The sequence below is a fragment of the Symphalangus syndactylus genome, chromosome 7 (genome assembly GCF_028878055.3).
Source record: "Symphalangus syndactylus isolate Jambi chromosome 7, NHGRI_mSymSyn1-v2.1_pri, whole genome shotgun sequence".
In the NCBI taxonomy this organism is placed as follows: domain Eukaryota; kingdom Metazoa; phylum Chordata; class Mammalia; order Primates; family Hylobatidae; genus Symphalangus; species Symphalangus syndactylus.
Window position 1 is genome coordinate 85120522 of NC_072429.2, and position 26200 is coordinate 85146721.

The window sequence follows — 26200 nt, forward strand, 5'->3', positions numbered from 1 at the left end:
CCCATACAATGAAATACTAGTCAACTCTAAAAGGGAACAAACTATTGATAGAACTTAGGTCTCAAGGGAATTATGCTGAGTGAAAAAAAGTATCACAGGGTCTCACTGTATGATTCCATTTGTATAACATTGTTTGTTGAAATAACAAAATTATGGAGAACAGATTAGTGCTGTCAGAGTTAGGGATGGATGGGGGAGAGGAGGTGGATGGGTGTGACTATAAAGGGACAGCACTAGGGATCTTTGCAATGATGGAACAGGTCTGTATCTTGATGATGGTGGCAGTTACAAAAATCTACATGTGGATACACACAAGAGCATTTAAAAGTGGTAAAATTTAAATAAGGTCTGTGGTCTGTACCAATGTCAGTTTCCAGGTTTTGCTATTGTACTACAGGTTATATAAGATGTTAGCACTGGGACAGGCTGAGAGAAAGGTACACAGGACCTCTTTTTTTTTTTTTTTTTTTTCAATTTGTGAATCTATGATTTTTTGAAAGTAAAAGTATTTTTTAAAGTTCTAATAAGGAATCAGGAGGTAAAACCTCACCTCCATAAAAAGCTTTATTACTGAATGATACCTGATCTCACAAAAAACAACTGAGCAGAAAATATTCTTGAAATAACCCAGACCCTTTCTTCCCATTTGATGACCTAGTATTGCTGGTAACTCAACATAAAATTACATCCCTAGGGAAAAAAAAAAAAGTCACTCTAAAGAGAAAATTGAAAATTAGAAAAAGGAGAGTAAACTTTAACACAATATGCTAATATGAATTAAATTATTAGATATGAAAAAAATCCAAAATAGCAACTTAAAAACTCAGAACTGGACAAACAAAATGCAGATGTGAATGACTAGCTAAAATCAGGAAAAAAATTCGGAGAAAAAGACAAACACATACCAGACGTGAAGGCAATTACAAAGTATCTAAGGAAGAATAGATACAACCAAATGTAAAATAAGGGATATGGAAGATGATATAAATGAAAAGAGCCAAGAAAATGAAACAAAAAGGCTAGAAGAAAAATCAGTAAGTGATAAATGTGAAAGTCAGGCAAAGATCTAATAGAACTAATTTGAGTCCTGGAAATAAGTTGGAACAGAGGTTCTCAAAGTGTGGTCAATTAGGCCAATCTGGAATGCGAAAGAATCTATGACAACTGGATGGGCCTATTCAAAAAGTCAATGTTGCAAGAAGAAAAAGATGGGGAACTGTTGTGGATGGAAAGATTAGCAACAAATCAAATGCAGTGTATAATCTTTGGATCCTGATTTTAGAAAGCATGAGACATCTTGGAGACATTTGAGAAAATTTGAATATGGGTAGATATTAGATGATGTTAGAGAATTGTTAACTTTTCCAGTTGTGATAATGGTCTTGTGTTTGTTTAGGAAGATGTCTTTATTCTGGGAAAATGCATGCTGACACATTTGGGGTGAACTATTACGATGCTTGCAATCAATTTCAAAAGGTTTAGAAATGTATGTGTCTATACACACACAAACACACACATATAAATACAGGTTGAACATCCCTGAATCCAAAAATCTGGAACCTGAAATTCGTGCTCCATAATTCAGAACTTTCTGAGCGCCAAAATGATGCTACAGGTAGAAAATTCCACATCTGACCTCATGTAACAGGTCACAGTCAAAATGCAGGTGCACAACACAGTTTATTCAGTCTCCCTAAAGGAAAAAACCCATTTTAAAAAGCCATCCAGCAGAATGCCACCACATCCCTAGAAAGACCTACTTCCTGGCCCTTCAGCTGCTTCTGTTTCTCTTCACCTACAAAAATAAAATACAGTATACAATAACCTTTTAAAATACAGCATCATAAGTGAGAGACTGAAAGCCTGCCATTGTTGTTGCCGTTAAACAGCTGATACAGGTGTCTGGTGATGCTACTGTTGCCTAGCTACCCTGACCACATTATTTTTTCACTGTATCAGCGGTATGTCATATTTTTTTTTTTTTGCCATCCTTGTTCCTATGCGAGTTATGTCATTTTTTACTGTTAAGTACTTATGCATGAACAAGTGTAAGAAAATAACTTATTGGTAGCATATACATTCAATCAGGAATGATGGTGACATCAAACAACCACAAATTGCCCACATGAGTGGCTGAGATAACGACACCTTTGGTTTCTGATGGTTCAAGGTATACAAACTTTGTCTCAATGCACAAAATTATTAAAAATAATATTATATAAAGTTACCTTCAAGCTATGTGCATAAGGTATATATGAAACAAGTGAATTTTGTGTTTAAACTTGGGTCCCATCTCCAAGATATCTTATTGTGTGTATGCAGGTATTCCAAAATTTGGACAAACATTCCAAATCCAAAATGCTTCTTCTAGTCCCACATATTTCAGATAAGGGCTATATAGCAAAATCACTGAATCTAAGAGATGGATGTACAAAGATCACTACTTTCAGTTTTCCTGTTTGAAAATGTACATGACAAACACATCCATACAGTTCATTGTAACATTACAATTCCCAAATCCTTTGGGAAAAATCCACCTACACACACAGTCTCTATCTAAGTGGATTCAAGATGCTCCTTTTTACAAAACTTAAAAAGATTTTGCAGTGGTGGCACTCCAGCCTCAAGGGAGTAACAGAGTCCTGCCTATTTAGAAACATCTTAGTATTCCATTTCACTCTTAAGTTTTGTGTTCCTTCCATTCCATTAGGGAATGGAAATTTGCGTCTGATGACAAATTCAGTCTACCATGAGACTACACCACATTTAAAGTAAACTGGCCAGGTGCGGTGGCTCACGCCTGTAATCCCAGCACTTTGGGAGGCCGAGGGAGGCAGATCACTTGAGGCCAGGAGTTTGAGACCAGCCTAGCCAACATGGCAAAACCCCATCTCTACCAAAGATACAAAAGTTAGCCGAGTGTGGTGGTACAACCTGTAATCCCAGCCACTCAGGAAGCTAAGGCAGGAGAATCACTTGAACCCGGGAGGCGGAGGCTGCAGTGGGCCGAGACTGTGCCACTGCACGCCAGCCTGGATAACAAAGTGAGACTCTGTCTCAAAAAAATAAAAAAGGAAACTACTCCATTTTAGTCATCTCCTGACTTAGTTCTTTACTTACACAGGTTAGCTCCAAGATATATCATTTAACTACTTTATGTCAGGAACCCACAACATCCTAACCACTTTCACCACACCTTCTCTGCAAGATTTCAACTTAGAATCAATCCAACTTGAAAATCCATCCCCCTGTATATCCCCATTTCCCCTCCTCTACAAAGCTTTCTTTGCTTGATCTCCCATCCCAATGTGATCAATCCTTAGAAATCTCATACCATTTTGCATTGCTGGTATCCAGGATGCAAAATAATCTCTGCCTGAGCCATGGAGATTTATTTCTATCATTCTTATGGCGATTATTTCTTTTACCTTATTATTTGTGAAGAAGCCTAGAATTTTTTATATTTACACTGTTAAACGGTCACAACATTTAAAAAGCCGTAGAACAGTTATAGTTCATATATTAAGTTTAGAATTAAAAGAAAAGGCAATGTTTATTAGCTATTTCATACATCTTCTCTGAAAAGTTCTCAATTCTTCTCACTGAAACTTGTAAGCAACTGAGCAGCTTCTGTCTGTATCTAAAATGGAAAAATACATGTTATAAGTAAACAGGAGAGCTAAGAGACTAACTTCTGAAATTTAAGTTTATAAAGTGGGGTTTCTAAGAGTTTCCAAAAACCAGATAGGACATTATAACAATAAAATTTCTTGACAGTGACCAGATGGGACTCTCAGCTCTTCCACTTTAGTACACATCCCATGATTTTTATGTTTTAGAAATGTTAATTCGATCTGCCATGTGTGTCAAACAGGAATAATTCTGCATTGTAGCAGGCAACCCGTAACATCCACCTGGTGATAGTAACTAAACATTTCCTATATAGAAATATAAATGTCAATCAATTTATACTTGAAATGAACATACTTGTTTTCAACAATATTATGCATTTAGAAAATTATGCTTTTAAAGAAGTTCTTAATTCACCATTTAATAGTGCCTCAAAACCTTTCTGCCTTACTTTATGGGAGATGTTTTACCTGTTTATCCTCCTCTGTGTGTGCTGGATAGTCCTTGGCTTTCATTAGCCAGAAAGCAGCAAGCTTTTTGTTGCGTAGTTTCAAGTATGTCTTTCCTAAAAGAAGTAGGTTTTTGCTGTAGAAGTTTGGATCCACTGCACATAAGAAAGAAAAAATGATCTCAGATGAAACAGTGTTGCTTTTATTTTTAAAGGTTTGATTCTGAGGTCTAAATTTCAAAAAATTTGTGTGGTCAATAAGTGATTAGACTAATGGGAATTCTCTTTTGTACAACTGTTTATATCTCAAACAAATATTTATAAAATAATAATTACCAATTAATAAACATCTACAAATGTGCTAGGCACTGCATCATACACATTTCTCATTTTCACAACTTTATAAGTAGGTATCTCCATTTTATAGATGAGAAGCTGAAGCTCCTGATAGAATGTATGCTATTTGAGGACTGCGATACTCTTTTTAATCTCTTTAGTTCCCTATGGTACCCCAAGTGCCTACAACAGTGTGTGAAACATAACATACATTCAGTGTACATCGGCTGAATAAGTGAATGAAATAATGGTGACATATATATATCTGATCAACATTTACTGGATGTCAGCTATACTTAAACATAGAGGATGAAACAAAACCTCTGTTTTTTTCAACTTTATAACGAAAAGGAGAGAGAAACATGAACACAACTAAATGTAACATAAAAATGAAAGGAATGCTTTACTAGATATACAAACTTTGAAGTACTATGAGAAACCCAAAAAAAAAAAGTGGAGAACATTCTTGGCTGAGAGAAAGGCATAAATAGAAAGCCTATGAATGAAAGCATAGAATTACCTCACCAACTTAATTCTTCACAAAGTGTCCTCCTGACAATCTGAGATCCTCTGTATTCAAAGCATACTTTTTCCTGTATACAATTAATGATTAACTCCATTTGCTCCTTAACCAAAATTGTTCTACTTCTTTTATTTGAGCAGATTTATGTGATGCCATGTTGATATACTTAAGTTGTCCTGGGGTTAAATATATTCGTATATTCATTCATCCGAACATTCATCTATTTACTCAGTCATTCAACAAATTTGCCAAGCATTGTACCAAGTAATGAGTGTGCAATTGTGAGCCAGAAAAGACAAAGTCCCCATCTTCTCTGAATGTACAGTCTTACACATGTAAATGTTCATAGTATTGAGTGATAAGTGTCACTGGAGAAATAAAAGATACTAAGGGCATCGGAGGAGCTTCTGAACTGAATATGGACCAGAAAGAAATAAGGTAAGGTCACTGAAGAATGACTGAAGTTACCAGGGATTATTTTAGCTCCAGGAGGGTAGGACCATGTTTTTCTCAACACCCCCAACCCTTAAGTCTCTAAGGTCCTATATTTTTACTTTGTAATTAACTTTTAAATTTGTTAAAAAGTCATTCCTAGATTCATATTCATGATATGTGAAACAGTATGATCAAGAGAGGGTATCAGTAGAAGGTAATAATGAATAAATCAGAATTGATGAATTAGAGATAAAACATTCAGATAAAATTCTGTAGAAGATAACTGTTATCATGAGATGAACAAGTCCCTTATGTGTGGGATCTCAAATTTAATAAACATGGTATCTTCTTAATCTTCTCCTGATTACGTTTCATAGAATATATTTCAATGGTTTTTATGGTCTATTTGGTATCATATGCTTATGTCTCATCTCCCCCACTTAGTGTATGAATATTAAAAAGGATAAATTTAGGATGGGCTGGTGGTAGTTTCATAGGACTAGTCATTTTTTCAAAACAAACATAACCTGAAACTCTTTTTCACAATATCTGCAATAGAACTAGCCTGGCTGAATAGCAGAATTCCCATTTAAATGCCTCTAATGAGATGCATAATCTTTTTTTGTTTTTTTCAGACAGGTCTCACTCTGTGGCCCAGGCTGTAGTGCAGTGGTGCAATCACAGCTCATTGTAGCCTGGAACTCCTGGGCTCAAGTGACCTTCCTGCCTCAGCCTCCTGAGTCGCTGGGACTACAGGTGTGTGCTACCACACCTGGCTAATTTTTATTTTTATTTTTTGGTAGAGATGAGGTCTCGCTATGTCGCCCAGGCTGGTCTCAAACTCCTGGGTTCAAGTGATCCTCCTGCCTTGGCCTCCCAAAGTGCTGGGATTACAAGTGTTAGCCACCACATCTGGCCAATATGTGCAGTCTTGAATAAGACAACTACCATGTCAGAGACTCCTCTCACAAAGGAAGGCTCAATTACATCAAATGATAGACATTCCAGAACTGCAGCTCTAAGTTCAATAGCAGCCTATTTCTCATTCAGGTGATCTTTACTGAATAAAGACTTTAAAAATTGTTTTACAATATCTAGCACAAAAACAAGTATAACAGAATAAATAACTGCTTTAGAAATTGCTATTATAGTATATATTCAGCATTCATACAATTTTAACTATATTAATATGTGTAATCAAAAATACCTTACCTTGTTCTGCCCTGTGAAAGTAGCCTAAGGCCTGTCAAAAACACAAAGAGCCCAAACATAATAAAAAAGATTAAAGAAGACAATATTAAAAAAGCATTGTCTCAAAGATCTATTGCTATATTAAAGTCAGGAAATAAATCATCTTAAAATAATGGTCACTTCTTCAACAGTGAGAGTTAACACCCAAAGTGAATGTAACACTTCAATCATCATTAAGATTACAATATATGGACTACTTCTGGTAATAACTTGGTTGCTGTTTAGAACTTGTACCAAACTAACATCATATACAGAAAGGAAAGAACATTATCACGTGTAACTCAGCTATTTTGACAGTTCTCTTAAATCATAACTAGTGATTTCTAGTAAAAACAAAATATAATCAAAAGCTGAATTTATTCAGGTTGCACTAGTGAATTTTTAAGAGTCCATTATTGAAATTCCTACATACAATGTTATTTTAAGTCTGAAACTCTTTTTGTCCTACTTAAGCTGTTTTTATAATGCATTCTCTAATGACATTTGATTTCTAGAAACAACTAATTTGATAAAGTGGAGCTGACTATATTTTTTGTCCTTAAAATGACCTGTTTTTAAAAAAAAAAAAAAAAACAGGGTCTCACTCTGTTGCCCAGGCTGGAATGCTATGGCGCAATCACTGTTTATTGCAGCCTTGGCCTCCCAGGCTCAAGTGATCCTTCTCCCTCAGCTTAGCTGAGTAACTGGGACTACAGGCACAGGCCACCACACCTGGCTAATTTTTGTATTTTTTTTGCAGAGGTTTTGCCACATTGCCCAGGATGGTCTCAAACTCCCGGGCTCAACTGATCCACCAACCTCAGCCTTCCAAAATGCTGGCATTACAGGCGTGAGCCACCGGGTCCAGCAAATGGGCATTATTTTAATAATGCCATTATAAAATAATGCCACCAAAGTGCATTATTTTAATAATATTTCTCAACTGTGTGTAAAGAATACGACTATTTTTTTACATCAATTTCTACATTATAGCTTCCCAGAAAGAAAAAAAAGCTCCTTGTTCTAATGTAAATAATACAAGTACAGCTTTTTCAATTGCCTGTTTTCTTACTCTGAAAAGCTTGTGATGAGTAAACCCAAAGTTTAACCAGAAATTCCTCTCAAATTTTATTTTTAACAAGAAAAGCAAAAGGCCTTGAAAATATGAGAGAATATGAACCTTTCATATGCTTTTTAAAATAAAAGTTATAATGAGTGTTCTTCTTTTATCAGTAAAGCATGTGCTTTTCTGTTATTGTGTATAATATAGCTAAAACATTCTGGGTAACAGATGCTGTATTTCTTGTGCTATTTTATGACGTCAATATAGTTTAGATTTCAAACAGAAAATGAAGGTAGATTTTAGCCACGAGCCATTTTAGATGACAGTATTCCAGAATTACCAGCCAGTCACCTAACGGGGAAAAAGAAAACCACTCACCAGTCAAGGATAATAAGTTTTAAGCCTTGTGATAACACAGTTGAATTGGATCATTAGAAATTGCTCAAGTCCCCCAATGAATCAGAGCTCCACATGTGTGAACACACAGTAGAATGGCGCTGTGGTTAAGCAATCGGTACTAACTTAACAAAGGACATCATACTACCTTCTCATAGGTGGAACTAGGAGGAGTTGCAAACAGCATTTTAGCAATTCTTCTTTGATACCAAGGCATTTCAGCAAATGTATAGCACCTACAGGGAAATAAAACAATTTTATACATTCAAATTGTACCTTCTTTTCTCTTAAAGTTAACTAAGCATCTTAATACCATAAAAGGAATCTTTTACTGTATGTTTAAACAACTTGCGCTTTATATGATATCTACTAGGTAACCCAGAGACTGACATAGTGATCCTTTAGCTGGGGGGTGTATTTTGTGATTAAATATAAATAGTAAGCAGTCATACTAATAACAGTAATATAATATACATCTATCACTGAGTGCATTGTACCAGGTACTGGGCTGATTCTCTCATTTATTCCTTGTAACAATTATATATGAGATAGGATAATTTCCCCTATTTTTCATATAAGAAAAACTCAGAGAAGTTAAACCTTACTCAAGAAAAATGACAAAGCTAAACATCAAATGTATAAGTAACAGCAACCAACAACATAAATCCATTTTTAAAGGGGCAAAGCAAATGATTAACCTCCAAAGATCTTTACAACTTTTCAGAAATAAATAGGAAAGAAAGTGTTGGATCTTTGACTAGGGTCTGAAGTCCTTAAGGCAGAAATTGCTATTTCATTTGGGTTTGCTTACTAGCATCTGACTTAGTGACTGCCCCTCAATTATCATTAATCCTCAGTGAGTGAGTATTAGCTTAATATGTCCTTTATCCTGAAGAATGTATTTCTCTTTTAAAAGAGTTTGATACAGGACAGTTTACACTGGTACCCTTCTTAGATGGCAGTAAATATTCAGCTCTGCAGGCTATACTCAAAAGAGTATCCCATCTATCTCAAAACAGACTCTTAAACCATCAAGTACATAATACTTTGATAAAGCCTCATACCAGCAAAATAATCATCTACAGTGGACATAAGATCACATAAAAATAGAAAGATTGAAAATCGGATTATATGGTTCCTCAGATTAATCAAGACTGTATCTGACACATTTTGAAGATACAAAGACCCTCTTGGCGCATTCTACTGTTTTACTATAGTTACATTACTTTCATTTAGCATGGTAGATAAGAATAGTCTTTTCAGTCTGTACATGTTTCTAAATGATCTGAATAACAATGTTTAACATGGTCATAATCAAATTTAGTATGTTCTAACAATACATACACGAGTGCTAGTTAATGGATTTAGCACTCTAAGCTCTGTCAGATAATATTTTAAAATATTTAATATCTTTTTATATATGCAAAAGATATTTATACATACTACAAAATAATATCACACTAAATACTACTGAAATATTTAAAGAAATTTTCTTACCAAATACCCATAAGGTGAATTGAAGTAGCATCTTTAGGGTTCAGTTCAATTGCTTTCTAACAAGAAATGAGAAAAATAAATCATATTTGTTTTCTAAACACCAATAAGTGCTTTACTGTGTTTGCTGAAGCCATGATTTTTTAAAAAATACAATTGTGTGTTTCAATTCTCCCATTGTAATATCAACTTTCTTCCTCCTGATTCTTTGATTAAATTCATTTCAAAACACTATTAATGACTTGTACTAAGGTTACTATTTTGTATGGTTCAGATATTTATAGTAAGTGTCTATCAAGATGAGAAAAAAACATGAAATACATAAATTAAATTTTGCAAATTAATCTACAGCTCTTAATGTTTCTTCCAGATTAAAGGAAAAATGGATAAGGAAGTACTTTCTTGGCAAACTGTAGATGAATACTGAATAAAAGTCATTCTTTCCTAAAGAAGAAAAGTGCATTTTAGTTTTTTAGAAAAAATGTAATTTTAGAAAGTCTCTTCTATGCAGATTTTAGAAAGTCTTTTCTATTTTTAGAAAGTCTCTTCTTGTATGCAGATTTTGTTCAACTTCCCCATCTGTACTTACCAAAGGAAAAATACAGTTTATAGAATATTAATAGAATAATTATATGCAATGTAAAATATGTTGAATCTCCCTAATTTATATTTACTATGTGAATTAGTGTAAAGCATAAACTACAGAATACCTTTAAAGAAACTGTTCCTCCTTTTATCCATTATTTTGTTGAAAACCACTAAAGAAATCTTACAGATTCATGTTGTTCATATTAAAAGGACTCTTTTTGAAAAAGTTAAGATTTCCTAGTTTATGCTTTTCTATAAACCCACATTTTTGCTTTCAGTTTAGTAATGTGTGAGGTACACATTTTCAAATATTTGTAATGGTTAAGAGCATGGTCTCTGAAACCAGACTGCCAGGAATCGAGTCACAGTTTAATGACCTTGAACTGGTTGCAAGATCTATATTCTTACCACGACTGAGTTTTTTCTCTTTTATAGAAAAGTCATGTACTTAACTCATAAGGTTGTGGTAAAAAATAAATAAGTATCTTACTTAACATGTTTATATGCAACTTAATGCCCTAAGCAACCTTTCCCAATTGGGAGTTCCACTAAAAATTAAGCCCTACAAAAAAATTGTATAAGTAACTATTTTTTTCCATTTCCTAAGAATGATACAGAGATACTGTAGTCCCATTCTAGATGCATAGGAAGGAAGTTAATTCATCACAATGGATGCGTGGGGGGATCAGGGTTTAATTTTCCTTTTTTTTTTTTTTTTTTCCCTTTGCCAAAATAAGGTTTTATTTTGAAAGTCATTTGAGAAACACTGAGGAAGGAAGGAGATGACCTACGACCCAATGGATGTAGGTTCCAAATTTGGATTCTTGCTGGCCCCACCAATGGTCTCCGTCAGGCCAAGAAGGTTCTGCTTTCTTTGGTAATTCCTATTTTTTTTTAGCTTCCTGGAGAAGAGATCTTTTCCCACAAGCGATCTTCATTTTTTTTTTTTGTAGAGTAGGGCTTTATTTCTAGGAAACAGTGTGTTGGTTGGAGCGGTATTTTTTTAAAAAAACATCAAGGTAGATCTAATATGTTCAACAAAGTGGGGTGGCTCGGCCAGACACGAAGTGGAAAGATTCTCCAGTATTTGCTTGTCATCTTGCTGCAAGCAGAAATCCACATGTGGAAATGGTGTCCAGGAGTACTGTCCTATACGAAGTTGTTCTGTCTTTGCATCATAAATGCTAATCATTGGTCCTCCTGCTAAAGCTCATGCGGCATGCACCTGCTCCTCCAGACCTCAATCTTGAAAGGAGGCTCTGTAGGCCAGGCACGGTGGCTTATGCCTGTAATCTCAGCATTTTGGGAGGCTGAGGTGGGCGGATCACTTGAGGTCAGGAGTTTGAGACCAGCCTGGCCAACACGGTGAAACCCTGTCTCTACTAAAAATACAAAAATTAGCCGGGTGTGGCAGTGGGCACCTGTAATCCCAGCTACTTGGGAGGCTGAGGCAGGAGAATCACTTGAACCCTGGAAGCAGAGGTTGCAGTAAGCGGAGATCACACCACTGCACCCCAGCCTGGGCAACAGAGGAGACTCTGTCTCAAACAAAAAAAAGAAAGGAGGCTCTGTAAATCTTTGCAGTCTTAAGTTGACAGCAATGCCATGTATTACTAGAAAGTGGTATTCGTTTTCTTCCCGGTCATTTAATTCTGTCACACATAATCATAATATCACTAAGTGAATGTCATCTTGCCTGTCAAATTCACTAAGAAGTTAATGAGTGAGTTTTTGTGACAACTGCCTCCCCCATCACTGAAGCCTCCCACGAGGTATACTTCCAGCCTTCCACATTGAGTGCAGTCGGAAAAAGACTTTATGGAGTTCATGATCAAGGGGACCTCAGCTTTGGTGTCGGTTCCATCACAATGTGTCAAGCAGGTGGCCCCATAACCTGTGTGCCACAGGACCACAATGTGACAAGTAGTGGCATTATCAGAACCCAGAATGGAGATGGAGCCATCCTTCGGGGAGGTCACTGTGAGCTCTCTTTGCTGAACATACAGAAGGCCCTGGGGTCCCAGTTGTTGAACAGACTGAACATACAGAAGGCCCTGGGGTCCCAGTTGTTGAACAGACTGACCTCTGAGACGTCTGGCTGTTTCCTCCAGAGGCAGGTGGGCTCGGACGAGGTCCCCAGCAGACTGTGGCAGCCACACTTGCTGCCACTCAACGAGCAGTGGCATCGTGGAGGCAGCCGCCCAAGCCAGGGTTTAATTTTCTTATGGGAAGGGTTGAGGGGGGTACTTTCGAGCAAACACTTTTATAATCAATCCTTCCTGCCATTGGTCTTCCAAAAATAATCCAAAGATGTTACCACTTTAGATATACAATGGAATTTGAAATGTAAGTACTATAAATGATCTTTTTAATATGTAAATACTAAATACTGCCATTTAAAATATAAACATGTACATTTGAAAGCTTATATAAAACATTGTTTTTTATAATCTATAACCTTCACTGTTTTTTAAAAAAATGGAAAGTATGCATTTGTGTATTTTCTACACTTCTTCATTATTCACTTTGGAAGTTATGTCATGTATTTCTACATCGTGAGGCACAGAGAAATTAAGCGATTTATCTAATGCCACTGAGAAAATTACTGTATTTCCCTGAATCTAAAATATCAAAAATGACACACCATTAGTTTATGTGCCACTAAGAAAGAATGTATCACTGCCAACTACAAGGTAAGGTTCCAGCGATTACATCACGTAATCTCATTTCAAGGATTTTAAACTGTGAAACAGGTAAATTGTTATAAAATGTCAGTTATTATGTATATATTACTATCCATACCTGAACAAGAAAAGCTAGGTCTCTGGACTCCCATTCATTCTTTTTCACTAGTTGTTATATAAACCAGGAATTGACACTAAACCATAAAATTACGAAAAACTATTTAAATGGCAAATTCAGCACTATCCCTATGTATGTTTCCATCATTTTTCCTTCCTATAATCTCAAAAGAGAAATAAATATGCTGGTATTTTTGTGGTAGTTTTTTTTTTTTTGAGACAATGAAGTTCATCCATGTTAAGAAATATACAGACTCCTATGCAATTCTCAGCACCTAACAGCTTACTATAAATAATTAACTTTGGGGGAAAATATTTTAAATAAGACACACATACAATACACACACAGATATCAATCTTAAATAGAATTATTACTACAAGGAGTGGTGTGTCAATTGTGTTAAAGACTGTTACAATGGACCACGCTTTCCATATTCAGGAACTTGTGTCAATGGTCCTCTCCCACAGAAACTGGGCTTGCCCTTGTGACTTGTTTAGATTAACAGGATATTATCAAGTGTGACGCAAGCAGAGGCTTGCTAGAAGTTTGCACATTGGATCTTTTCCCATGGAACACTCATTCTTGGAAGCCAACTACCATGCTATAATGAAGGTTGAGCTAGACAACTAAGTGATAAAAAAAACAAGTGAGGAGAAACTCTCATAGGTGAGAAGCCATCTTGGACACTGTAGTCTCAGCTGAGGGCCCAGGTGAATGCAGCTATCTAAATGACCTCAGCTATACCAAGCAATATAGAAGTGCCACTGCGTTCAGTTAACCCACAGAATTGCAAGAAATAACAAACTGTCGGCTGGGCACAGTGGCTCACACCTATAATCCCAGCACTCTGAAAGGCCGAGGCAGGTGGATCACCTGATGTCAGGAGTTTGAGACCAGCCTGGCCAAAATGGTGAAACCCCGCCTCTACTAAAAACACAAAAATTAGCCAGATGTGATGGTGTGCACCTGTAATCCCAGCTACTCGGGAGGCTGAGGCAGGAGAATTGCTTGAACCCACGAGGTGGAGGTTGTAGTGAGCTGAGATAGCACCATTGCACTCTAGCCTGGATGACAAGAGCGAAACTCCCGTCTCAAAAAAAAAAAAGAAATAACAAACTGTCATGGCTCTACTCCACTGTTATCATAGGTGGTTTGAAATACAGCAATAGATAATGAAAACAAAAATCTATTCAGAAAAATTTGACTTTTAAAACTCATGAATTTGAATAATTCATCAGTACCTCAAAATGCTCCTTGATGATATACGCATTTGCAATTTTAGCCTTGATGCCTTCATAATCTCCAACATCACTAAGGCAGATTGCATACCACTGAAAATTTAAAAAAAGTGTAAGAACAATAATATTCTTAATATTCCATTCAATACAAGGTAAAACTGTATAATATTCTTCGATAGTCATTCTCATCCAACAAAAAGTTACTGAGCATAAAAACTGTATTAAATGTAATGGAATATATAAAGAAAAGTGGACATGGCCCTCTAGAAACTCAGGAATAGGGTTGCGCGCAGTGGCTCAAGCCTGTAACAGTACTTTGGGAGGCTGAGGTGGGTGGATCACCTGAGGTCAGGAGTTTGAGGCCCTGGCCAACATGGTGAAACCTTATCTCTATTAAAAATACAAAAATTAGCTGGGCATGGTAGCATGTGCCTGTAATCCCAGCTACTTGGGAGGCTGAGGCAGAAGAATCACTTGAACCCGGGAGATGCAGGTTGCAGTGAGCCAAGATCACACCACTGTACTCCAGCCTGGACAACAGAATGAGACTATGTCTAAAACAAAACAAAACAAAACAAAAAAACCTCAGGGATAGGACATGTTTATAGAGAACTATAATACAAGGTAGAAAGTGTGAATTTTCCAAGAAAGTTACCAACACAATGAGATAATGGTTCATGTTTATGGTCTGACTATCAATTTAGAAGAATATGTAATTGAATGTTTTATTTTCTCATTCTCTTTTCTTGGAGTTCCATCTACTCTCACACTGCATTGTTACAGTAAGAACAGCCACAATGTCAACTGTGACCTTGTCTCCACAGCCACAGTTGGACAGCAGACCCAAACTGAGATGACCTGAGTTTCTTTCCCAAGAAATGGATCTAAAATAGCCACACTTCAAAACCCCAGGTGCTGTGGAAAGTCACAAGACTTAGGATAAGGAGAAAAAAAATGTCTGCAATGAAAAAGATTTTCAGGTAACAGCAGAGTAGAGAAACAATTAATGAAGCCTCAGAGCAATCAAGCCAATTTTTTTCCCAAGGTCCAACTTCACCCTGCCTTTGGGTTCTATGAAGTCCAACAATCCAGAAGGCTAATGACCACCTCGTCTCCCTGTACGATTTACTGAAAAACGTTGTTGTGAACCAACAAGAAATCCTGAAAGCAGCTGAGTTACAGGTGAAAAGTCATTCTAGGTCTCAGTTGTCTAGCTGTTATATTCCTACCTCTAAATAAAACAGAAATATAACGTGAGGAAAATGAGAAAACATCGGTGAAGCACTTATATTACTAAGAATATAGATATAGGTAATTCATGAAATTACTAAACTCCTGTTTAAAAATAAGCATTCACAAAAGTAATTTATCAAATACATATGAAGTTAGACCAAATGTTTACAAAAACAAAGACTTCTTTTTGAAAAACTTATAAAAATAACTATCTTCCCTACTTCTTTAAAATAGACAAATATCCTTAAGATATAAGATTAATAAAAAGAAAAAAAACTTAAAATAGAGAAATTGTTCTTCCAATGTAAATTAGAGATAATAGAAAAATATAGAAAATGTACCTCTCAGTACATGGTAATAGCTTAGTTAAGCAACTGACCTTATGAGCTGCAAAACTTGATTCATTTTTTTCTAGTGCTCTTTTTGCATACTCTAGGGCTTCATACACCAATAGCTTTTTCTCCTCTTCTGAGGTTCTGCTAAGCTGAGCTACATCACGTGATGCCCGTGCCAAACGCCACAGTAACTCTGCATCTTCACTAATTTGAAATAAAATACAAAACAACCATTTTAGCTCACATTTAAAAATTGTTAAGGGTTACATTACTAATGAATATATTATGGTCTTTCAGCTTAGGAAGCTAGCAACAAGATATCAAAAGCCATTAGTAATAATGCTAAATTTATTATTTTCTTTAATACAAAACTTTTATTTGCTAAAATTTCCTATAAAAATGTCTAATATTCATAAATATTAACTTACCTCTAGTATCTAAAATACTGACTTCAAAAATATCTTTGCATTCAAATTCTCTGAACATTTGCCCTACAAAACTCAACACATTAACTTGAGGCTTGGCCTCACTGGCACTGTGTTTCAAATAGCTCACTCAGTAGTTCATACAGTATCATAAAATACATAAATTTTATAGACAGGGTCATGTTCTAAAAATACAAAACTGTTGAATCCCTAGTCTCAAATACAGCACCTGACACAAAATAGTTTTTGACAATTATTTGCTAATGAATGAATGGTTGAATATAATGTAATCTCAAAATAAATCCTGTTTGAATACCATGCCATGATGCATGGGTTACTTCAAGTAAGAGCACTGGATTCTTTGAAGAACTGCCATTTCCATATAATGATATAAGAAATCGTTAATAAATTATTAACCACCACAACTGACAGAAATAATTGTAAAAATTAAATTCTGCCAGGCACGGCGGCCGACGCCTGTAATCCCAGCACTTTGGGAGGCCAAGGCGGGTAGATCACCTGAGGTCAGGAGTTTGAAACCAGCCTGAACAATATGGACTAAAAATACAAAATTAGCCAGGTGTGGTGGCACATGCCTGTAATCCCAGCTACTCGGGAGGCTGAGCCAGAAGAATCACTTGAACCCGGGGGGTAGAGGTTGCAGTGAGCCAAGATTGTGCCATTGCACTCCAGCTTGGCAACAAGAGCAAAAAACTGTCTCAAAACAATACAATACAATACAATACAATACAATACAATACAATACAATACAATACAATACAATATAATAAATTGCCTTTAATCCTAACTTTGTATTTTTTTAACAAAAAACAAAAATTTGAAACTAAAGGTTCCTTTAATTAAGATAGTTATTATTCAATGAATATAGAGTAACTACCTTACAGCTTATTTTTCAGGTTATCAATGAAATGACAATAAAATGCCAAACCAGCCACCTTGAATTACTGAGGGGAGAATGGAGAAGAAAAGATCAATCCTGTAGATATTTAGAAAGTAACACTGATGGGTCCTGGGGAGAAAACTGGTTTTGAAAATCTAAAAAAGGCAGATGAAAATGACTCAATATTTTTAGTTTAGGAGATGACGTAGATTAGTGATCTAGAAATGCTATTTAGCCATATGACTTACTTTATAGGGTTGAGTCTTTCTCTCACTCCCCACTCCTCCCAGAAATGAGTACACACTGATATTCTACACTAAACATACAATCTAATACTAAAAATAGAAAAAGGGGGTATTTTTGGTTTCTCTGAAAGACTGTCCTTCTAAAGTAATACACAGTTACCACTCAATGGTGGCATGCAACATCCTACATCTCAGTGAATTCATTTAATCTATACCAATAAAAAATTACTTTAAAAGAAATGGAATGAGAAATATACAATATAGCTAGAAGGGATAAACATATATTCAATAACTATCCTGTATCATCTAAAGCAAAATGGAAAAATCAAAAAAAATTTCAACATTCCACTAGTTAGTAACACCTTTTCTAAATCAATGAGATACATGCAGCATTTAACATAAGAAACAAATAGTATATTATAAATTAAACTCTAAGAAATATTTTGAAGTAAAAACTACAATAATCAATTTTTAAAACCTCAAGCACTAAGGGTCATTCTAATTGTTAAATAACAAAAATTTTGAGGAAACCACAAGCCTAGGCCTATCCTATATTGCTTACCTTTCCTTGTATTGGGTTAGCAACTGATAAAGTTTTTCTGTTTCTCCGCTTTCATACAGGTAGTCTGCTTGTTCAAGTATTTCTTCAACTTCAAAGATTATAAAGGAAAAAAGACACAATAAAATACGTCTTCCCAAGTCAGATGACAATAATTCAAAGAAACATAAACACTTTTATATATAAGCAAATGAAATAAGATACAGAAATGACCTATAATGAAACAGCAGAAATTAGGAAGAACCTAGATGGAAATAAAGTAGAAATAAGCATAACACTATCATAAAAAATGATTTATTGAAATCATGGGAAATAAAAAATTAGAAAACTTATTCTGGTACTAAATATGAAACACTAACAATAAATATAACACTAACGATAGCTGATGAGCTAAAATAATTCCAAAAACTCTCATAATATTTTAAGAAAGTTTACTTATCTGTGTTGGGCCAGATTCAAAGCTGTCCTGGGCTCCATGTGGCCTATGGGCCGCAGGTTGGACAAGCTTGCTCTACACAGTCTTTCTTGTTGCTGCTGTTAACTACCATCCATTGTAGAAAATAAAAGTCATCTACTTGCAGCACTGAATGTTAGTAATTTGCATGAACCAAACCACACTGTTTTAATAAATTCTCTTTATATAGAGATGTTGTTCAAAGGGTCAGAGCTGTCATCAGAAATTTAGATGAACCTAACTACACACTGAATCTGGAACTTATTGACACTATGCTCTGACCGACTCTTAAAACTAATTTATATATGACTACAAAATACATAAACATTATTGACAGCGTAGTGCCCTAAGAAAACTATCTACTTAATGAAAAAACAGTCAGAATTTCGGGAAATTCCAATTATTACTCAGAAACATGTACATTTAATTTTGTCTTCTATAAGGGTACTGTACCACTTAGTCCTAAGCCAACATTCCAATGTGTATACGCTTGGTATACTTTAATTAATCACGGTATACTTGAGGTTAAAAGGGTTTCTTGGCTGGGCACGGTGGCTCACACCTGTAATCCTAGCACTTTGGGAGGCTGAGGTGGGAGGACCACCAGGTCAGGAGTTTGAGACCAGCCTAGCCAACATGGTGAAACCCCGTCTCTACTAAAAATACAAAAATTAGCTGGATGTGATGGCGTGTGCCTGTAATCCCAGCTACTTGGGAGGCTGAGGCAGAAGAATCACTTGAACCCGGGAAGCAGAGGTTGCAGTGAGCCAGAGCCATGATCGCTCCACTGCCCTCCAGCCTGGGCGATAGAGCAAGACTCTGTCTCAAAAAAAAAAAGGGGGGTGGGGGGTGTTCTTAAGTTTTTAAAAAATTAGCAGAAAGAAAAAAAACATGAAATTTGCGATGCAATTGTGTTTTTAAGTTAACATCATAATGTAATAATTATACTAGTTAAGAAATTAAATGACAACAGCAAAAAAAAAAAAACCCTAAAATTAAATAAAGATTATTTTTCTCAGTAATCCCACTTAATTCTGATTAGGTGTTGTAAAGTTTAATAATATTCGTATGGCTGGTTAATTTTTAAAATTTTGCTTCCACCCTATTCTATATTTTTATCGGATAAGTGGCTGAATCACAAAGTTTGTGTTTTAACAACCCAAAGGATAAGTAGTAGTCTTTATTCTTTAGTTGATATTTACGGTAGGTAGAATAATGGCCCCCAAAGATGCCCCAATCTTAATCCCTAGAATCTGTCTGAATGTTTGGTTACATGTCAACAGTGAACTGTAGATAGAATTAAGGCTGTTAATCAGCTAATATTAAAACAGGAAATTATCCTGGATTACCCAGGTAGGCCCAATATAATTACAAGAGTCCTTAAAAGTGAAAGAGGAAGGCAAAAGTCAGAGGAGTGTCAATGGAAACGAGGTCAGAATGATGATTTGATGGTGGTTCTGAACATGGAGGAAGACACCTTCAGCCAAAGAATGCAGAAAGCCTACAGACGCTGAAAAAAGCAAAGAAAAGGAATATTCCCTGGGGTCTCTGGAATGCAGCTCTCCCAATGCTGATTTTAGCCAGTCAGACCCATTTTTGGCTTCTGAACGGCAAGATACAGAACTACAGAACCCTAAGATAATAAATTCGTGTTGTTTAAGTCACCGAGCTTGTCACAGCAGTGAAAGAAAATTAATATTAAATATATTGATCTGGCATATTTGAATGTGTACATAGTATGTATAAGTAAAAAAGTTACTTTTAAATCTATTCATTGATTATTCTCTGACTTACTAAAAAGACTGATTACTGTCTTTAACATGATCTAGGAATTCTAAATCACATTACTCATGCGATTAAAAATGTAGAAACTGTCAGCCAGGCATGGCAGCTCACGCCTATAATCCCAACACTTTGGGAGGCTGAGGCAGAAGGATCACTTGACCCCAGAAGTTCAAGACCAGCTTGGGCAAGATGGCAAGACGCCATCTCTTTAAAAAAAAAAAAAAAAAAAAAGTAGAAATTTAGTGAATAATCTAAATCCTTTTTGTGTGCATTCTTTTATAATCTCTCAAATCACTTAGCTCCAAATTCTTAATTACATAACTACTATAAGCTATAATATAATGGCTTTAAATATATATATATAAATTTATTTATTTATTTATTTGAGACGGAGTCTCACTCTGTCGCCAGGCTGGAGTGCAGCGGCACTATCTCGGCTCACTGCAACCTCCGCCTCCCAAGTTCAAGCGATTCTCCTACCTCACCCTCCTGAGTAGCTGGGACTACAGGTGCGCACCACCACGCCCAGCTAATTTTTTGTATTTTTAATAGAGACAGGGTTTCACCATGTTGGCCAGGATGGCCTTGATGTCTTGACCTCATGATCTGCACTGCAAAAATCAATGTATGATTTTTCTAAAATCATACACTGTACAATTTATAAGAAAAAAGTACACTTCCTATAGTACTACAGACTGACATAGGCACTCGGGTGAGAGCTTGTAGACAACTCCACATATCTGCAAATCAGTTGTTTTCTAACCTAACATTTTATACTATCTTGAAAATATTTAAAACTAAGTTACGTTACTAACATAAAGACCATATTCTATAAAACAGACTAAACTTTTAACGTAAATTATTTTCAACTTAATAAGCAAATATTCTAAGATGAAATAAGATGTCAATTCACCTAAAACTGTATAGTGAAATCTTAAATGTAACCTAAAATAGATATGTGCAAGATCATAATAATTAGAATTTTTTAAAGAAATGCCAATGATGTGACCTCCTACATATATGTTAGTAAACTTTGATTTTCTACTTTTCTCGCTGACTGTACTCTAGCCATGTGAGCAGTGTCAAGACAAGAATACTCCTCTGGCAAGATAAACAGCTATATTCCTGAAGTTTCTCTATATAAGACTTAAGAAGCAGAAAATCTGAATATCTAGATTCAAGCCCCTAAGTAGCAGTAACATCATCAAAGTTTAAGGCAATTCTTTCATACCAATAATATTGTGTCTCAGCAGTACCAGAAACAGTGCAACCAAAAATGCACTGAAGTACAACAAATAACTACATACAAAGGAACACTGATCTCAGTTCTGTAGGTTCATCAATCAAGAGGAATTTTGAAAATATATATGAAAACACAAGTGAAGTGATACATAAAGAACCTTTAATGACTGTGACAAAAACAGAAAAGAAATTTTAAAAAACACACAAAAACAAACTAAAAAATAAAAAAGAACCTTTAAGTTGGGCACTTGTAATTATCTTTTAAGCATTTTACACATGAGCTTTCATATGCACAAAGAGTACTATGAATGTATTAGCATACCTTTCTTCAAGGGGCTTTAAATTTTGTCTATTTTAAGGAGGTAATGAGGCCAAGCGTGGTGGCTCACACTTATAATCCTAGCACTTTGGGAAGCCAAGGCGGGTGGATCACCTGAGGTCAGGAGTTCAGGACCATCCTGGCCAACATGGTGAAACCCCATCTCTGTTAAAAATAAAAAATCAGCCGGTCATGGTGGCGGGTGCCTGTGATCCCAGCTACTTGGGACACTGAGGCAGGGAAATCGCTGGAACCCAGAAGGCAGAAGTTGCAGTGAAATGAGATCGCACCAATGCACTCCAGCCTGGGGGACAGAGCAAGACTCCGCCTCAATAATAATAATAATAATAATAAAGAGATAATGAAACGTCCCTACAGAAGTGCTTCAGTTCCTGATAACAAGTGGGTATCTGGTACCACCTTGTGATAAATATAGACATAACCATTTTAAAAGTCATCCTATAATCCCATCCAACTAAAATGTCAATGACATTTATGCCCTTAAACTTCAACTCATTTCCAAAAAACTCCCATTCAGAATATAACTTAGTTCCAGAAAATGGAGGAAGAAAAAGCTTTTAAATTGGCTTTGAATAAGCATAAAGCAGATCAAAAGAGAATTAAGCAGAAATTTTGAAGCATGGAATTATTTGAAGACCAATTCCTTAAAAAAAGAAAACAGCAAATGGAAGAGATATAGGACAAAGAAAAACTTGTAAGGGCCAGTGAAGTTATATTTTTATAGAAACATATGGATCATTTTCCAGGATAAAAAAAAAGTGTTTCTATATTTTTCAATTAATCTTTTTTCAAGGGCTATGGTCTGTAGTCTCACAAATTATATAAACATGCCGATCAACTAATTATAGAGTGATTTTTCTGTTGTTTTAAGAAAATAAAGCTATTGCATTACGGAAAACAACAGGGAGGTTCCTCAAAAACTAAAAATGGAACTACTATATGATCCAGCAATCCCACTTTTGGATGTATATCCAAAGGACCTGAAATCAGTATGTCAAAGAGATATTTGTACTGCCACATTCACTAAAGCATTAGTCCCAATAGTCACGCCTTAGGAAACAACCTAAGTGCCCGTTAATAGATGAATGGATTAAACAGAAAAAGTAGCACACATACACAAATGGATTATTTAGCTTTAAAAGAAGAAAATTCTGTCATTCTGTCATTTGTAAGAATGTGGATGAACATTATATTAAGTGGAGGACATTATGTTAAGTGAAATTAGCCAGGTACAGAAAGACAAATGTAGGTTGAACATCTCTAATCTAATCTGAAAATCCAGAATTTGAAATGTTTCAAAATCCAAAACTTTGTGAGAGCCAACATGATGCCACAAGTAGAAAATTCCACACCTGACCACTTTTACTTTTTGATTGTTCGGTGTACATGAACTTTGTTTCATGCACAAAGTTATTTAAAATCTGGTATAAAATTACCTTCAGGTTATGTGCATAAGATATAAATGCAACATAAATAAATTCTATGTTCAGACTTGGGTCCCATTCCTAAGACATCTCATTAGGTATATGCAAATATTCCAAAACCCAGAACAATCCAAAATCAGAAACACTTCTAGTCCCAAGCAGTTTGGACAAGGGATACTCAACCTACACTATATGATCTCACTTATATGTGGAATCTAAAAAAGTCAAACTCACATAGGTAGAGAGTAGAATGGCGGTTACCAGAGGCTGGGGTTGAGTGGCAGGAGGGAATGGGGTGATGTTGGTCAAATAGTACCAAGTTTCAGTTAGACAGGAGGAATAAGGTTTAGAGATCTGCTGCACAGCATGATAACCATAGTTAATAATAATGTATTACATATTTAGAAATTGCTAATAGAATAGACTACAGAACTCCACAGCTTAGCTCACTTAAGAGGTAGAAAAGAGAATGCCGGAAAGTGGCATAAAAACTTGTTGAGGCCGGGTGCAGTGGCTCATGCCTGTAATCCCAGCATTTTGGGAGGCTGGGGTGGGCAGCTCACTTGAGGCAAGGAATTCGAGGCCAGCCTGGCCAACGTGGCGAAACCCCGTCTCTACCTAAAATACAAAAATTAGCTGGGCATGGTGACACGTGCCTGTAGTCCTAGCTACTAGGGAGGCTGAGGCAGGAGGATTGCCTGAGTCCAGGAGGTTGAGGCTGCAATGAGCTGTGATCATGCCACTGCACTTCAGCCTGGGTGACAGCAAGACTCTGTCTCAAAAAACAAAAGCTTGTTGAAGTGTGAAAGAAACCAGTGATCATTTAACTCCCTCACCCTCCCCTACTGCAGCTATAAAGGCCTCATCCAACTTGTGCCAGGCCTCATAGAGGCCTAGGACCTTAAAATGTTATTTTTAACTTACAAATATCAGCTGGCTGTGGTGGCTCATGCCTGTAATTCCAGACTTTGGGGTGGGTGGATCACTTGAGGTTCAAGACCAGCCCGGCCAACATGGTGAAACTCCATCTCTTCTAAAAATACAAAAATTACCTGTGCATCATGGCATATGCGTATAATCCCAGCTACTTGGGAGGCTGAGGTGGGAGGATCACTTGAACCCAGGAGGCAGAGGTCGCAGTGAGCTGAGATCGCACCTCCACACTCTAGCCTCAGTGACACAGCGAGACTCTGTCTCAAAAAATAAAAATAAAAATAAACAAATATGTAGTAACTTTTTATGTCCTCAAGACACTTTTGCAAAACCAGAGGAGCCAAGATGGCTGACTAGGCACAGCCAGGAAGACAAGACATTCTCCCACTGAGAGAGACCATCATCAAGTAGACTGGCACATGCTGAACAGATATTCAGGAAGAAGACATTGAGAGTGGATATGGGGAGGACACAGACCCTGAATCTGAAAAAGGAGGAAGCTGGGAACCCTGCATGGGGTTGCCAAGCACGAAGACTCATTCCTGGCACCGAAGGGTAAGTGAAACTGGTGTGGAGGGGCCCACTCTCATCACAGACCTTAGAAATCCTAGCTGCAGGAGACCCTAAGACCCCTCCGAGACATTTGAAATGGCAGGGAGAACTACCTGGAGAGCTGCCAGAGACAGAACTCTAGTCTGTGTGGAGTACAGAGGGTTTAGCATGGGGACAGCTACAGTGCAGCATGGCCATGGGTATCCATTCCCCAAGGCCACCATACTCCTCTAGGTGGTCTTAACCTTTATTAGCAGCCAGATACGGAGAGAGCAGGGCTGTCTTGTGCATGGAATGGGGCCTATCTCATCTGAACATCCCTGTCTGCCAGCCTCTCTCAGGGTCCCTGCCTGGCCGCACCCATAGGCAGCACAGCTTCAGCTGTCCTGGTGAAACACTTGCCAGTGGCCCCCACCTTCCCAAGGGAGGACTTTTGAAGATGGACCCCCACAGGTGCACACCCACTCAGAGCCTCTGCCCACTGCCTTGCCAGCATGCACACATACAACATGCAAACTTAGGAAAGGCAGAGAACCCCTACAAGATAGTATATAAAACAACCATCCTCAAGACACATAGTCATCAGATTTTCCAAGGTCCACATGAAAGAAAAACTCTTAAAGACAGCTAGAGAGAAGCAGCAGGTCACCTACTACGGAAATCCCATCAGGTTAACAGTGGACTTTTTAGGAGAAGCCTTATGAGCCAGAAGAGACTAGGGGACTATATTCAACATCCTTAAAGAAAAAAAATTCCAGCGAAGAATTTCATATCCAGCTAAACTAAGTTTTATAAGCAAAAGAGAAATAGAATCCTTTTCAGACAAGCAAATGCTAAGGGAATTTCTTACCATCAGACCTGCCTTACAAGAGGTCCTTAAAGGAGTGCTAAACATGGAAATGAAAGACCAATACTTGCCACCACAAAAACACAAGTTCACAGCTCACTGATACTGTAAAGCAACTATACAATCAATTTCACATAACAACTAGCTAACCACATGATGACAGGATTAAATTCTCACATATTAGTATGGACCTTGAATGTATACAGGCTAAATGCCCCACTTAAATGACACAGAGTGGCAAGTTGGATAAAGATGCATAACCCAATTGCATGCTGTCTTCAAGAGACCCATCTCACATGCAATGATGCCCACAGGCTCAAAGAAAAGGAATGGAGAAACATCAAGCAAATGGAAAACAAAAAAGAGCAGAGGCTGCTGTTCTTATTTCAGAGAAAACAGATGTTAAATCATCAATGATAAAAAAGGACAAAGAAGAACACTACACAACGATAAAGAGTTCAATTAAACATGAAGACAACTATCCTAAATATATATACCATTAGCATTGGAGCACATGGATTAATAAAACAAGTTCTTAGAGACCTAAAAAGAGACTTAGATAACCACACCATAATACTAAGAGACTTCAACACTCCATTGACAGTGCTACACATATCATTAAGGCAGAAAACTAACAAAAATATTCAGGATCTAAAGTTGACACTTAATCAAATGGACATTAACAGACATCTACAAGGTACCCTACCCAAGAACAATAGAATGTACATTCTTCTCACCTGTG

At 36.6% G+C, this 26200-nt stretch overlaps 1 protein-coding gene and 1 pseudogene across 6 annotated transcripts in view; both read right to left on the reverse strand.

Annotated features, from left to right (window-relative positions):
• Window positions 1-1387: 1387 nt before the first annotated feature.
• Window positions 1388-26200, reverse strand: part of RMDN1 (regulator of microtubule dynamics 1) — a 39784-nt gene continuing 14971 nt past the window's right edge. For 2 of the 6 annotated variants that reach the window (XM_055286683.2, XM_055286678.2), the window contains exons 3-10: window positions 17885-17972; window positions 15796-15955; window positions 14187-14276; window positions 9559-9614; window positions 8210-8297; window positions 6585-6615; window positions 4101-4234; window positions 1662-3640 (exon numbers count right to left, since the gene is read on the reverse strand). In XM_055286683.2, the coding sequence (XP_055142658.1) occupies window positions 3590-3640; window positions 4101-4234; window positions 6585-6615; window positions 8210-8297; window positions 9559-9614; window positions 14187-14276; window positions 15796-15955; window positions 17885-17972 (698 nt within the window). In that variant the 3' untranslated portion in view covers window positions 1662-3589. Of the gene's footprint in view, window positions 3641-4100; window positions 4235-6584; window positions 6616-8209; window positions 8298-9558; window positions 9615-14186; window positions 14277-15795; window positions 15956-17884; window positions 17973-26200 lie in introns of all 6 variants that reach the window. The other 4 variants (XM_055286679.2, XM_055286680.2, XM_055286682.2 and 1 more) reach the window with 4 other exon arrangements.
• LOC129486571 (protein N-terminal asparagine amidohydrolase-like) lies at window positions 9630-14177 on the reverse strand (annotated as a pseudogene).